The sequence below is a fragment of the Triticum aestivum genome, chromosome 6D (assembly GCF_018294505.1).
Source record: "Triticum aestivum cultivar Chinese Spring chromosome 6D, IWGSC CS RefSeq v2.1, whole genome shotgun sequence".
Taxonomy (NCBI): Eukaryota; Viridiplantae; Streptophyta; class Magnoliopsida; order Poales; family Poaceae; genus Triticum; species Triticum aestivum.
In genome coordinates, this window is record NC_057811.1 from 22,739,089 (window position 1) to 22,753,701 (window position 14,613).

Consider the following 14,613-nt stretch of genomic DNA (forward strand, 5'->3'; position numbering starts at 1 on the left):
AGCTGGTAATAACTAACGATCTTAGAAGGATGGCTGAAGAGGCCGGTGTCACTGTTTATCAACTCCTAGAGATCGAGCCCATGGAAAAGTTTAAAAAGTAGGAACTAAAACGGAAATATGCCCGCGGCGAACCTCTGGTCATGCCTGAGGAGATCAAGCTTCTATCAACGAGAATGTATGAATTGCATGAATGGTACATGAAAAAAGCCAAGACTACCGATCGAGAGTCCCTCATGGTGAAAATTGAGGCAGAGCATTACTTCCATGAAAAAGCTCTGTGGGTTGAGTTTCAAGAACTGTTTTAGTTATTCAATCAAGACGCACTCGACAAAGCTATCGTCAGTTGCTATTGTGTGTAAGTGATTTCTTTCTGGAATTTAAGTCTCTAGCTAGCTGTAGTGCTCGTTGATCATTACCTGTAATTATCCTTATGCAGAATGAAGATCTATGAAATGAAAAAAATGGACGCTATGGCATTGGGTTCATTGACCCAGATACCATTAATGAAGAGACATGGTCACGTGAATATAATCGACCATACACAGAGAAAGCCTTGCTAGAGTTCTTGGTGTGACTAAAAACCCAACGAGACATACTACTTCCTTACGACTTCGGGTGAGTGACACTGTCTTGTACTACAAATTCTGTTTTTGCTTACTAGATGTTAATAAGTGTAGTTGATGAGTTATGCACATGCCCGCTTAATTATACAAACGTGTGCGCATGCAGTTATCACTGGATCCTGCTAATCATTGAAGTTGACGAGGGAAAGTTCAAGTACTGGACTCACTACTTAAAGAGGTTAATGACTACGCAATCGTGAGGGGGATGGTCGACGGGTAATTTCAATCATTGTCGAACTATATGTCGGCCTCTTTAGTTTGTCATTTCCTGATATCAACTAATTAATAACTCCTTCACTACAAGAAATATGTCAGCTTGTGACCTTCTATTAGTGAACCTGGAAGAATTGGTCATAAATCTACGACCATTTGAGACCATTTGGTCAAAAGTTGTTCGGGGGGCTCCAAACCCTAAACCATAACGACTATTTTGGTCAGAAATGTCGTAATTTCCTTACATGAAAAGGTCGTAAAGAAAACAACACTAGTCAGTTGCCTTATTTCTAGCTGATAACGACCAATATAGATGGTCATAGCCTTGTAAATTCTGGTGCATTGCTATGACTAGGCACCACCTCATCAGTTTTGCCTATGTGTCATGTCTATGTGTCAATTTTTGACCTAGGTTGTGAAGCAGTCTATATTTCTGTCATTCCCAAAATTCCCCCAAAAAATGGGCATTCTTTACTATCCAAATCATTGCCTCGTGACAATATTCAGCTCCATTTTCCTAGTAAATCTTCCTCGGCAAATTTCCAAAGTTTCTGTTTAGCTAGAACCGTTGTGAAGGAAGTACTAGCTAGGCATATCCTAATGAGCTGAATTTTTGTCACGTCTTCTATATTCCCAAATCATAGCTCTCCACAAAATTTGAGCCCCACCTAATAATCCATGTGATCTCACCATCCAATCTTTTTTCTGATAATATTTTCAGTATGTGAAGCAACTATATTTTATGTTAATTTATAATTGCTGAAAATTTACCACGACATGACCCTGCTCATAGAACCTCCCTCCACCAAATTTTAGCTCATTTAATCTAGCCAATTTCCCTTAGCATTTTTCCCAATTTTTTGTTCGGTGGAGAGCACCGTGAAGGAAGTACCATTTTTATTCATCCAAATGGTATGAAATTTTTACAGTGCCTTCATATGCCTAAATTATCCCCCTCCTCCAAATTCCAGATCAATCCATTAATTCATTTGAGTCTAGCTTCAACATTTATATTTCTGTCCATTGTGGTACTTTGCAAAGCAAGTAACACCTAGGCTCCTCCATTTGAGCTGCAAATTTTCCAAGACAGTGTCCTTAGTAGATGATCATCCTCGGCCAAAACTCAGGCGAATTGGCCATGTGCATTTTCCACACCACTAATCAAACACTTGGATGCTAATTCATGTTTGAGCTCAGTTCAGTCTACTCGTGAGATTCTTCTATTTCCTTCTTCTTCCTCACACCTACCGAGGGAGTGCCCAACCAAATAGACATGCCTAGGCCGCCCAGAATGCGTGGCAAAGCCACAATGACGCGGTGACCGCGCGGCGGGCATGCGAGTTTACGCGCTCTAGAGTTGGGGCCCTCGTCCACCGTACAACCTCGACGTATCGCCACCAAACCATGTATTTCTGATTAAATAGTACTTATGTAGCTAGAAATGTTTTTTGGAAAAAATAAAGAGCAAACTATAAGGCAGCTGCAGTTAAAACTTGACCCGCTTCCAACTAGATCGGCAGAAATTTGTCTTTTTCACGAGAGGTGAACGAAAACTTTTGACACCCAACTATTTGGTCAATTGTACATTAAATATGTCTTAATATTTTATAAAATTGATTTGGTCCAATTTTGCAACAAATATATGGTAGCTCCTTCACAAATAAACTCATTTTGGGCATTCAAAAAATGGAAAATCAATTTTTTGTCCAAAGAAAATGAAAACTTCCTTAGCCAACATTGTTTGTCATTCCAAGATGCACCCTTGTGCACAATATGAGATCATTTGGACAAACTATGCCATGAACGTGGCCATAAGATTGACCATTTGGCTTGAAAGCCATGAATCTTCACACATAATAGCTCATTTCTGAGAACACTTTTTTAAAATAATTACCGAAATACAAGTTTATTCTTTTTCTTGGTAACTTGGTCAGATATAATGACACAATGCAAAGGTTTTCCAAATTTTTGATTTTTTTGAATTTTTCATGCCCATTTCAAAATGCGGTCAAAACGGCGAGCATGACCGTTCTGAGCTAGTGGTTGAATCATGAAAACAAATTTGGTGTTTCTCTGATTAAATAGATACTTATTGACCTAAAAATGATTTTTGGAAAAAATAAATAACAAACTATAAGGCAGCTGCAGTTCAAATTCGACCCACTTTCAGTTGGATCGGCGGGAATTTATCCTTTTCATGAGAGGTGGATCAAAGCTTCTGACACCCAACCATTTGGTCAATTGTACATTAAATATGGCCTAATATTTTAGAAAAATTATCTGGGCAAATTTTTGCAACAAATATATTGTAGGTCCTTCACAAAAAACTCATTTTGGGCACTCGTAAAATGGAAAATGAAATTTTCGTTCAAAGAAAATGAAAACTTCCTTAGCCAACATTATTTGCCATTACAAGATGCACCTTATGAGATCATTTTAACAAACAATGTCATGAATGCTACCATAACATTGATCATTTGGCTTGAAAGCCATTGATCTTCATACATGATAGTTCGTTTCTGAGAACACTTTTTTAAAATAATTACCATATTATAAGTTTATTATTTTTCCTGGTAACTATGTCACATATAAAGACACAATGTGAAGGTTTTACATTTTTCTGATTTCTTTTGAATTTTCTATGCCCGTCCCAAAATGCGGTCAAAACGGCGGGCATGCCCGTTCGTAGCTAGGGGTTGAATCTTGCAAATTTTTCGAAGTATCTCTGATGAAATAGATAATTATGTACCTAGGAATGATTTTTGGAAAAATTAAATAGCAATCTATCAAACAGCTGTAGTACAAATTTGACCTGCCTCCAGCTGAATCAAAGGAAATTTGTCTTTTTGTCTAGAGGTGAATGAAAAGATTTTGTTAACCAACCGTTTGATCAATTGGACATAAAATGTGGTCTAATAATAATTTCTAAAAATGGTGTGGTGCCATTTTGCAACTAATATTTGGTAGGTCGTTTAAGAAAAACCATCTTTGACACTTGGAAAATAGGAAATGTTTTTCATGTAAAAAACTTATCTTTAATAGATTACGACCAATTTAGATGGTCATAAGGTCTTCAAATTGTTTACTGCCTTCTAATTGGTCCATGGGCATCCCGGATCCAACGGCAGCCCTCACCCCTCACGGTCTCACCCACTTAACCCTAACACAACCCGTCTCACCCCTCACCCTCTCGCCCCCCTCTCTCCTACGCACCCACAGCCGCAGCCCCCAACCATCTCCCTCACTCAGATCTCGATCCGCCGCCGCCCCCAACCCCACCTCCACCGCCACCGTCGACGACCATCACAGTAGACGAGGTCGAGGCTGACCCAAGATCGAGCCATGCACAGACTCGCGATGGGCGCAGCGGGGATTCTCAGGCAACCCCACGCCAATCGAGACCTCGATCTGAATCGAGCAGGCGCTCTCCACCGGCGGGGCTTGGGCTGGCCGGTGTCCCCCGTCGACGTCCTCCTCCCTACCGCTCCCGACAACTAGTTCCCCTGCCACCTCCCTTTCCCGCCGACCCGTGCTCGGCCACCACAGCCGCGGCCTGCTCTGGAACCGCTCCATGAGCCACGTCGCATCGCGGCTCAGCTCCGCCACCGTCGGGGGCCCCGCCCCTGACCACGACCACCACCCCATCCATCCACCCATCTTCCCCCAAGTTTCCTTTCGGGAAGTAGTAGCAGGGGAGCAGGAGCAGAAGGCGATGGCGGACGTGCAGATGGGCAGCGGCACGGAGACGGAGACCTTCGCGTTCCAGGCGGAGATCAACCAGCTGCTCTTGCTCATCATCAACACCTTCTACTCCAACAAGGAGATCTTCCTCCGCGATCTCATCTCCAACTCATCAGATGTACTTATGTTCCTTCCTCCTCCTCTGTTCCTTCCTATGTTTCCTTTGCTTCTCCACATTGTTTGTTCGTCGGATCAGAGATAGATGATTTGGTTGCTTGATTCTCTCACACGTGAATGCTGCTTGCTTTGCTTGCAGGCGCTTGACAAGATCTGGTTCGAGAGCCTCACGGACAAGAGTCAGGTATCTATCTATCTATGCCGCCTCCCCTCATCTTGTTCGCTGAATCTTCACGTGCAATCATTGCAAACATTTCTGAATGTGTGAATTTTGATTTCGTTGCTGAATCCCTGAATGAATGTCTGAATTTTCAACGACAACTAATCCAGAGTTTCAGACTGAATCTCCATTTGCCTCTGCTCTGATGACAACATATCTCTGATGATTGTTTTGAAGTGGCAGACCATGCGAACAACCTGGGCACCATCGTGGGCTCGGGCACCAAGGAGTTCATGGAGGCTCTGCAGGGCCGGGGCCGTGGCTGCGCCAGCAGGTAACCAAATTGGCTTCCCTATGATTATTATTGTTGTAGCACCGGTTTTAGTGTAAATAGGTTGTTGGACTGATGAACAAAAGTCACGAGACCCTACAGCCTGATGACTATGTAGAAGCAGAGTGGTTGGATTCATGTGTACTAGTAGTATCTAAACCCTGCAGACTAAATCATTAGGCACATTGTACTACACACACTAGTTAATGTTATGTCTTTTTGAGAACATTTTGTATCTATTGTCTAGTTCTATCGGGTGATACTCGATTAGGGCCCCATGTGTTTGAACAACTAGTCAAGTAACATGGGTCCCCAGAACTGTATATTCTCTTCATTTAACTTTATCTTGCTTGTAACACTCGAAATGCTTGAAGCGTAACTAATCGTAAGTTCCTACATCAACAGGAGTGAAGCAAGCGCTGATATCTTTGTCGGATACAACAGACTTGGCTAATCTCGGAAACAACCTTCAGAGCTTGGGGTAACTCTTTCGTGCATCACCATTGGGAATCATCACCATTCTCCAGCTCAGATTAACCATTGTTTTTCTTCCTCTGTTCTAGTTACTTATGTAGGGTCTGATGAAGATTTTTGCACCTGTAGGTTCTCTATCATCTCCACTGGTGGTACAGCGTCAAGCTTGGAAGCAGCTGGAGTGAATGTGAGAAAAGTTGAATAGCTTACACATTTTCCTGAAATGGTATGGCTTAATTTGTTTTTTAGCTGGTGCAGCATTTCTTGAAATGATTTTTATTCTAAGCATTTTTGTCATAGTCAATAAGCTAGTTCATGAATCAAATTTGTTAATGAAATGTTGCTGTAGCATGCTATAGTTAATTACTCATGGGCGAATAGGGCCACACGCACGGCCACGCCACTGCTGGAATCATCTCATTTTCGTCCCTCAAATTATTTGGTAGCAGAGTTTGAAATCCAGGGCGGGCTGGCTGGCTGGATTTGAGTTGTAACCGTAACCGTAGCAGAATTTAGCAACGTTAGCTTAGGTAAAGATTTGGTTGATGAATGCCTGGGAGTATCACTGCTTGTTCCATGCTGCATTTCAGAATTGTTCATTTTTGTGTTATGACAACTTTATTGCATCCTGCCGAAGCCTTTTAAAATCATGTACCACACAATTAGATCGGTATTTGATTACTGTTACAAGAGTATTCTTGCCACTGATTGACTACTCCAGCTACTTTTGGTCTAGTTGGGCATTATTTAGAGTTCATATATGTGCTTGTCACTCCATTGGTTATAGTGATTCCCTCTGTTTCCTTATATGTTCTTGTAGTTTGGTTGCTTTCCTGTTCATGCATGTTTGTACATCTATATATAGTTTTGCTGTGAATTTGTCGTGCATGTATTGAAATGCAGAAAGTGTTGAATACATGTTCGCTCTCAGCTGGGATATTGAATTGTACATAATTATGTGATTTATTCATGTCTACTTCTTATCTTATTAAGTGATTATCTTTATGTCCTTGCTACCAGTAGGATGGTCAATAGCTTGTTTTGTAGTTTATATATTCCTGTACAGTTTGCTTTGCCCTTCATATCTGACTACGTATTGTAGAATCTCTACTTTATGCAAATAGCTTCCTGTAGCATTGTTCTACTATCTGTGTGATGCTGAACATTATGCTCTTAATCTGTTGCCATATCCTCACCAAATGCACAGTTTATTTCATTAGACCTACTCTTAAACAAAGTCTTAACTTGTATCAATTTTTCTTAACAATAAGCATAGAAATCCCGACTCTTATGTTATATGATCAGCTTACTCCTGCTTCAACAACTGTACTAATTCCTGACTGTTGTATGTAAGGAGTAAAATAGTTTACTTGAGTGATATCCACTGGTTCACCATCTTAAAGCACCTTTTTAGCATTATGGGCTGCTAATAGTATTTTAGACTTACCATATCCTCTCTGGCGCGATGGCAAGAGCGCATGATAGACTACTAATAGGACAAGTATCTGCAACGTTTAGCGTCAAAGATGATGCTTACCAGATGTTCTACTGCAGCCCCATCAATATCATCGACATGAAGTTAGGTATCTACTAGTCCTGAAATTGATGGCCTGAAGCTTGATGCATGTATGATGTGACACACACATCAGGATATCTGAATAACTTTGACATGTTTGCTCTGTTATCTAGCACTGGGTTGATACTTGTCATTTGCCCTTTCCAAATATATCTCAGTTTTGCTGTTATGAGAATGTTATATGCATGGTTTCTTATTAGATTTCAAATTCTGCAGCTATGTTTCATGGTTAGGAGAATGTTATATGCATGGCTTCACTTGATTATGTTCCCTAACTTTTCTGATTTATAATCCGCAGATTTTGGCCTTCATTCATCAAAAGTTGGTGTACAAGGAACTCCAGGAGAAGAATCTTGAAGTAAATAATTTATATAGATAAGGATCTTATGTTGTCGTGGTGGCTGCTGCTGTGACCGAAGATCAAAAGAAGCCTGGAGATGTGCATCATAGTTTTAGTTGATGTTGCCACCATGTTTTGGTGCATGTGTATTTGATTGTATGTACACTTGATGGATCGTGCAGTCGTGTATGTGTTGTTGTGAGTTTCATTTAGTGATTTCTGGATTTGATCATTTAATTGAGAGAAGTATTGATTGTTTGCTGTTGAAATGTGTAAAATTGAAATATGTGATTGAAAATGACTGAATGTTCTATTGGATCGAATAATATTTGGGATCTAAAAAGGCAATGGCCCAAACAATAGTGCGGGGAATATTGTGCAATGATGAAAAAATGGTACAAAAAGGCTTAATGAAATGGACTGCAAAATGGATGAGGCCTAGAAATAAAGAGGCTGAATTGTTGGGCCAGACCCATGTAGGTGATCATAATTGATAGGAAAAATAATAATAAATGGGCTGAATTGTTGGGTTGGCCCATGTAAAACACCCAATTGGACCGGGCTGATTCTAATCCACCACCTTTACATTTGGTCGCAAATTTGTCACGTCGGCTTGTCATGTCGGATCCGACGTGGCCTGAGCAGACAGCCAACGACCAAAACAAAAGATCGTTGAACCAACGACCTTTTGTTTTGGTCGTTGCCTTCTACGACAATATCACAGAGAAGGTCGTTAATTTCATTAAAGACGCTTAGTTTTTGACCATCTATTTTTTGTCACAAAAAGGTCGCAAATAAAAAACAACAACCATTCAGCGACCAATAGTGATGGTCGCAAGTTGACATATTTCTTGTAGTGCTTTATTCATTTTCTTTGCCGGCGGGCAGGGCTTGGGAAAAGTTCATCAAAAAGGTTCCAGGCCAATGGAAACAAAAGCTAAAATGGGTGCGACCAAAGGTAATTAATTAAGTAGCTAGTACTAGCTAGCTACCATCTCTTTAATTCTAGTTTCAATATATACCATTATCATGTTTGATTAATTATTATGTAATTGAATTCTATTCTCGTAAAGGCCCTGAAGTAGGCGCCGGGGAGTGATTTATGTGCATACTACGTTTGCGAGAACATTCACATGATGACGTCCGAAAAGAGCAGAACTGATAAAGAGCAATGGGTACGTTTGCCAGAACACTATTCACAATTTTTACATCATTATCTAATATATATACACACAACTAATACATGCATATTGATCTCCTTCAAAGATGAAGGAGATGCGGGATAAGCGCCTACCAACGAATCGCGTACGAGCAATTCAAGAGGAAATAGTGGGATTTTTGCTCGACCAGGTCATAGATCCCATAGGAGAATTCCATTACCCGTTGTAATGCCTCCATGTAATGATCTGCAAATTGTAGGAGAAATTGTATGTGTGTGTGTGTGTGCGCGCGCGCGTGAATGGTCGTGAGAGAAATTCGATGATATATATATGATCGGTTCTACGAGAAATTCTATTTATATATATATGCATAACATGTACAATATGTAGTACCGTAAAATATGTTTGAAATGAAAAAAAAACACAAAATTAGAAGGAAAAATCAAATCATAATAACATAAACCCTAAACCTTTTAGTCCCGGTTGGTGTTACCAACCGAGACTAAAAGTCTCCCAGCCCCCGGCGCGGGCTCTCGTGCCACGTGGTGTGCCTTTGGTCCCGGTTTGTGTTGAACCGGGACTAAAGGGGGGGATCTTTAGTCCCCACCCTTTAGTGCCGGTTCCAGAACCGGCACTAAAGGGCCTTACGAACCGGGACTATAGCCCGTTTATGCACTACTGCCCGCAGTCCTGCTTATAGCGAGGATTCGGGTTCATCGATGTTGCCCTCTGGTCCCGACACTTTTGACGACCCCGACTTCATCGAGTTCATGAAAGGGCCCAACGAGCCCGTGAAGACTCCTGAGCCGGAGGTGGAGGAGGACGGCGACGACAAAGACGAGGACGAAGGTGATGGCAACGACCAACCAACGGTCAGCCGCAAGCATCCTTACCCAGACAATGGCCCAGAGGAGGCATCAAAGAAGAAATGCCGAGTACCCTAGGTAGCCTAAATTTGAGGGTCCGGTTTCTGGTACCCTAGTTTAGACATCACTATTTTTGTTGTAGTATGACATAATTGTTATTCATATATCAACGAATGCATACAATGGTTCTATGTTTATATCTGTGGCTAGTACTTTTGAGGAAAAGCTACGAGTATAAGTTGTAGGGCCCTCCGAAGAACCGAGTTGTGAGCGCAGAAGATATAACATAGACATAAAAACTCAATAGTAACTTATCGAAACACTTAAGATTTAACGGTGAGATAAACAGACCACATGTCCACCATACGCATATCAAACAAACAGGTCACGTCGTCTTTGCAGCTCGAGCTTGTCGGCAATGCTTTGTGGCCTGCTTCAGTTTGGAGTTCCCTATCGATGGAGACGGGCTTATTCTCAGCTCGCCTTCCAAAAGGGAAGGGTTCTTCGCATCTTGCTCTCCTCGCGGGTTGGAAAGGGTCATATCTAGAAACATAAAACAAACAAAAGAAGATTTGCCGAGATCTAAATCACAGGGGCTGGGAAAGATTGTCTTTGACGAGCTTGTGGCTATCAAGCTCGCCAAAGCAATGTTTTCTACGTGTTTTATTGTTCTTTGTTCTTTCTTTCCTTTTTATTTCTCCTTTTATTTTCTAATATGTTATAGGCAATGTGTTTGCTACCCTCTTATTTCTCTTTTATTTTCTATTAAACCACATGTCAAATTCATGCAATTATTTTTTTCCAGGACGACAGAGGATACACATAGTTTGTTGACTGTCAAGAGTATATTTTCCTTTACTCACGTTAAAATGTTGTGACTATAGGTAATCTATGAACCTTGCGATAGCAAGCTACATTTTCGGTATGACTATAAGTTCTTTTAGGTTTTGTTTATTTATGTTTTACATGCCTAATTCCTTGATCTGACTTTGTAGTGCATTTGTGAACACATAAATGCGGGTGAGGTTTTATGGTCGATAAACCAACTGGACCATAGGTAAAAATATCTCCAACGTTAAGTTCTGATGTACTGTGTCAAATTTTTATTGTGGTTGAGATGCTTTTTACTTTCAGTGAACTTTTATAATAGATTTGAGCATTTTCACAAAAAGAAGTATTGTACGTGTTTTGTTCCAAGTCCTAAGAGCATCTCCAGCCGCGTCCCCAACAGGCCCCCCAAGGCGATTTTTTTGCGCCGGCGGACGAAAATCGGCCCAGTCGCGCCCTTAGGAGTCCGTTTTTCGCCGGGTTGGGCCGAAATAACAGCCGGCACACCCGAGCCGAACCTGGCGCGCTGGGGGCGCCGGCACAAGCGAAAAGGGGCGTGGGGCCGCTCCATCGGCGAGAGGAGAGCCTTTTCCCGCCGTTTCCCCCCCCGGCTTCCCTCTCATTCTCTCCATTCCTCCCGCCAATCTCCTCCTCCCCTCCCAGCCGGCCGCCATGCCGCCGAAGAAGTACGTGGCCCCTCGCGCCGCGACGCGTGCGACCGCCGCCATCACCTAGTCGAAGCAGAGGAAGCCGAGGGCGCCGCCGTCCAAGCCCCCGGGCATGTCCAACGCCGACTGGAGAGCGGAAGTTCGGTGCCGGGAGGCTGTCACCACCGACAGGCGGAACAGGGCGAACGCCAAGAAGGCCCGGCAGATCGCGGCGCGGCTCGCGGCTGCGGCGGCGGCGGAGCAGGCGGAGCGCTCGGCCGAACAAGCCGAGGCGGCTCGCGTGGGGATGATGAATCCACCCGGCGGCCACGCCCCGTACGCGCCCTGGAGCCAGCAAAGCGTCGGTTCTCCGGCCGGCTTCTCATCGTCGCCGCAACCCTGGGGCTGCACGCCGTCGCCGGGCTATGCCGACGGTGACGCGCACGGCGGGTTCAACCCAAACATCACCTTCCCCCATGGTCACCCGGCCCAGCGGACGCCCTCGCCCGCCTTCGCCGGCGTGCAGTACCCTCCGTACACCTACTCCCCACCGGCCTACGCATCCTCCCCGACGCCCCCTCTCCTCCGTGGCGCACTGCCCTTCTTCCAAGGCTCCACGTCGAATCTCGGCGACACCGACGCGACCGAGGCCGACATGGACGACATCATCACGGCCGTCTCGGCCGCCACCGCCGCGTCCCCCGGGTTTACTACCCAGGACGACACAATGGACCTCAACGGCGACATGGACGGCGAGCTCGACTAGGACGAGGAGGAGCCGGAGCTGGAGGAGGAGGAGGAGCCAGCGGCTGCTCCGGCGAGGAAATGGCCAGGACCGGCAAGCCGCGCATCAAGTGGGCGTCCAAGGAGGACGAGTGCCTCGCCGAAGCGTGGAAAGTCGTCTGCCTCGACCCGATCACTGGCACAAACCAGAGCTCGACCTACTCCGGACCAACGTCGTCGCGAAGAAGAGGAACACTGACCTGGCTTTCCTCATGGGCGAGGCGGACATGCTCCAGAGCAACGACGAGAAGCTCAAGGCGTGGTGCTTGGCGGAGCGCTGCCTCATCCTGAACCAGCTGTCGTCGACGGCGCCGCCAACTCTCACGCCCACGCCGACGCCGCTGACAAGCCCGAGCGATGATGCCTCCACGATGCCCAGCAGCACAGAAGCCGTGCCAACGCCGCCCAGCACAGAAGCAGCTCCGATACCGCCAAGCCCGCACACGCCGACTCCACCGTGTGATGCCGTCCCCGCCGTGTTATGTGTTGCCCACGCGCCCTTTCTTTTTTGTACGCCGAACTGTGGCAAGGTGATGATCGCCGAACTGGGCCGCTGATCGTCGGAACTTATGGCTTTTTTTGTGAGCGGGAATGACCAAGTTTGAATTTGCCGCGACTTGGGGGGCGGCGCCTGGGGCCGTGGCTGGGAGCTAGATCGCCCCCAGGGGCCAATCTAGCGCCGGTTTGCCCCTAGGCGGCTCTTTTTCGGCACCCTGGGGGGCCAACGGCTGGAGATGCTCTAATATCCTATCTCATTTCCATTCTGCTTCATAACGTGCTTTTTCTATAAACAATTTACTCCGTACTGCCCGATAACAAGACCAATCTTTCGTTCCTCTTTGCTCACAAGCTCTTGCAGATCCGCCGTTTAAATATGCTAGAAATTGAGATATTGGGCAGGCATGTTGAGAACGAGGCTGAGGAGATGTTGGAACTGCGCTGCAGTCTCAAGCGCATAGCCACCATGGTCAGAATAGTGCTGGTCTGGACGCTGGAGGTCACGCGGATGTGTCGTGGATTAGAGATGGTGCCGAGGCTGCGACACAATTAACCACAAAGTTGGTATGTGTTTGGGTCTGATTTGATCTGCAATGGTGCAGAACCTGGAGTATTTTATCCCGTGTGGCTGTGTGTTTGTCAGATAATGTGTTAAGAGCTTTAACGACTGTTTAGTTTTGACGAAATGGTATTAGAGGTTAACTAAGAAGACCCAGGGTGTGATCTTCTTGTGTGGAGAAAATTATCCTGCCGTTGTTATCACGATATTTTCTGTGTTGTGCATCTGCCCATGGTTGTACTTGTACCTATTGCTACACCCTATGTTACAGCAAGTGTGTGGAAGTAGCCTCTGCTACAACTTACAAGTTGACTTGCAGTACTGATCTACTCTAGTGCTTACATTCAGTTCGGATTTGTTGGGGTGTATATCGCTGAAGTCAGTTCGTTTCTGAAAAGAAAACAGATGGTGATAATAATCCTCTCATGTTACATATGGAGTATATGACCATCAGAATTCAGAGCCATGAGCCAGAAGGATATAACCATCAGAACCATGAGCAAAAAGATCTTGAACTGTTTACTGTTTCTTTTCCCAACCATTTGCATGCAGTACTTGTGACCAAGGAACTGTATTTGCATGCAGTACTTGTGACCAAGGAACTGTTTACTGTTTGGTATGTAGTATGGTCATCCTGAAGGATGGAATGGAGCTTGATTGTGTTTATCTTGTGTTCCTTGGTCTGACAGTGATTGCTGCAGCTGTTTGTTGGATAAGGTGACGAGATCCTAAAAAAACAGCTCAGTTGATAAGCACTTGTTTACTTCCTCGAAATTGCTGTGCAGACGAAACTGCACACACGATGTGTAGCCGACAGTCAAGTCCAACCGTAGAACAGTGCTGCTGCTGTGCATCACATGGCTTGAATTTAGCATCGTCCACAAATCGTCTGCGTGGCATCGTGTGTATAGCAGCGTTCTTACTTCCTTGCTACTCCCTCCATGTACTAACAAGGCCACCTCGTATTTTTATGTCTAACTAGTAGTGTGACCTATGTGCGGCTAGTATAAAGATATCCCCTCTGATTTTGACTCGCTCTTGGGCACATTATTTCAAGGACTTTCTACTTTATGGATTTGTTTGGACAAAATTATAAATAATATGGTCACAGAAAATAATCCGTGAGGAAAATGAAATGTACATTTTATTTGGACAATCGAAATAATCTATGGTAACGCTAATGTCAGAGTTGTTTGAAAGCACCCATTGTTGTCGGTGTATGCATTTATGTTTCGTCACCAATATGTCGTTAGATAACTAAAGCATGAACAAAATTCCAATGCTTTCAAAATAGAATTTTCCACCCAGGATTATATTAGTTTAAACCTTGTGTTTCTTTCATCCACTGCCACATCATTTGTGATATTAATTAGAGAATGCCTATTTAGATTTGTGTGTTCTTCATGTATCTCAATGCTTCACACAGGATCATCTTTCCCGAATGTATGGGGAAATACAAAAAAAGTTCACGAAATTTAAAAAAAATGTTCCTCAAATTTGGAAAATATTCTCAGATTCAAAATTTGTTCATCTTTTCAAATAAATGTTCATTGAGTTTAAATTTTCTTCATCAAATACAAAAAAGTTTCATCAAAATTCAAAGTGTTCATAAAAAATTAAAATTTTCTCATCAAAATCCAAAAAAAATTACAAATTGTGAACATTTTATGAATTTGTGAACATTTTTAAAATTTGTG

General features: G+C 43.8%; 1 protein-coding gene across 3 annotated transcripts; it reads left to right on the top strand.

Moving 5' to 3' along the window:
• The first annotated feature begins 4,012 nt into the window (after positions 1–4,012).
• LOC123143175 (heat shock protein HSP 90-beta) lies at positions 4,013–7,844 on the top strand. Of its 3 annotated transcripts, none has more exons than XR_006470704.1 (6): positions 4,013–4,695; positions 4,834–4,878; positions 5,092–5,188; positions 5,591–5,666; positions 5,789–7,242; positions 7,534–7,844. XR_006470704.1 is itself a non-coding variant. In XM_044562020.1 (6 exons), the coding sequence occupies exons 1-5, from the start codon at positions 4,408–4,410 to the stop codon at positions 5,862–5,864; spliced, it is 582 nt and encodes a 193-aa protein (XP_044417955.1). In that variant the 5' UTR covers positions 4,013–4,407; the 3' UTR covers positions 5,865–5,885; positions 7,534–7,844. The 3 variants fall into 3 exon arrangements, 2 of the variants coding, with proteins under 2 accessions (XP_044417955.1, XP_044417956.1); XM_044562020.1 differs by having other exon boundaries at positions 5,789–5,885; XM_044562021.1 differs by having other exon boundaries at positions 5,098–5,188; positions 5,789–5,885.
• The last annotated feature ends 6,769 nt before the right edge of the window (positions 7,845–14,613 follow it).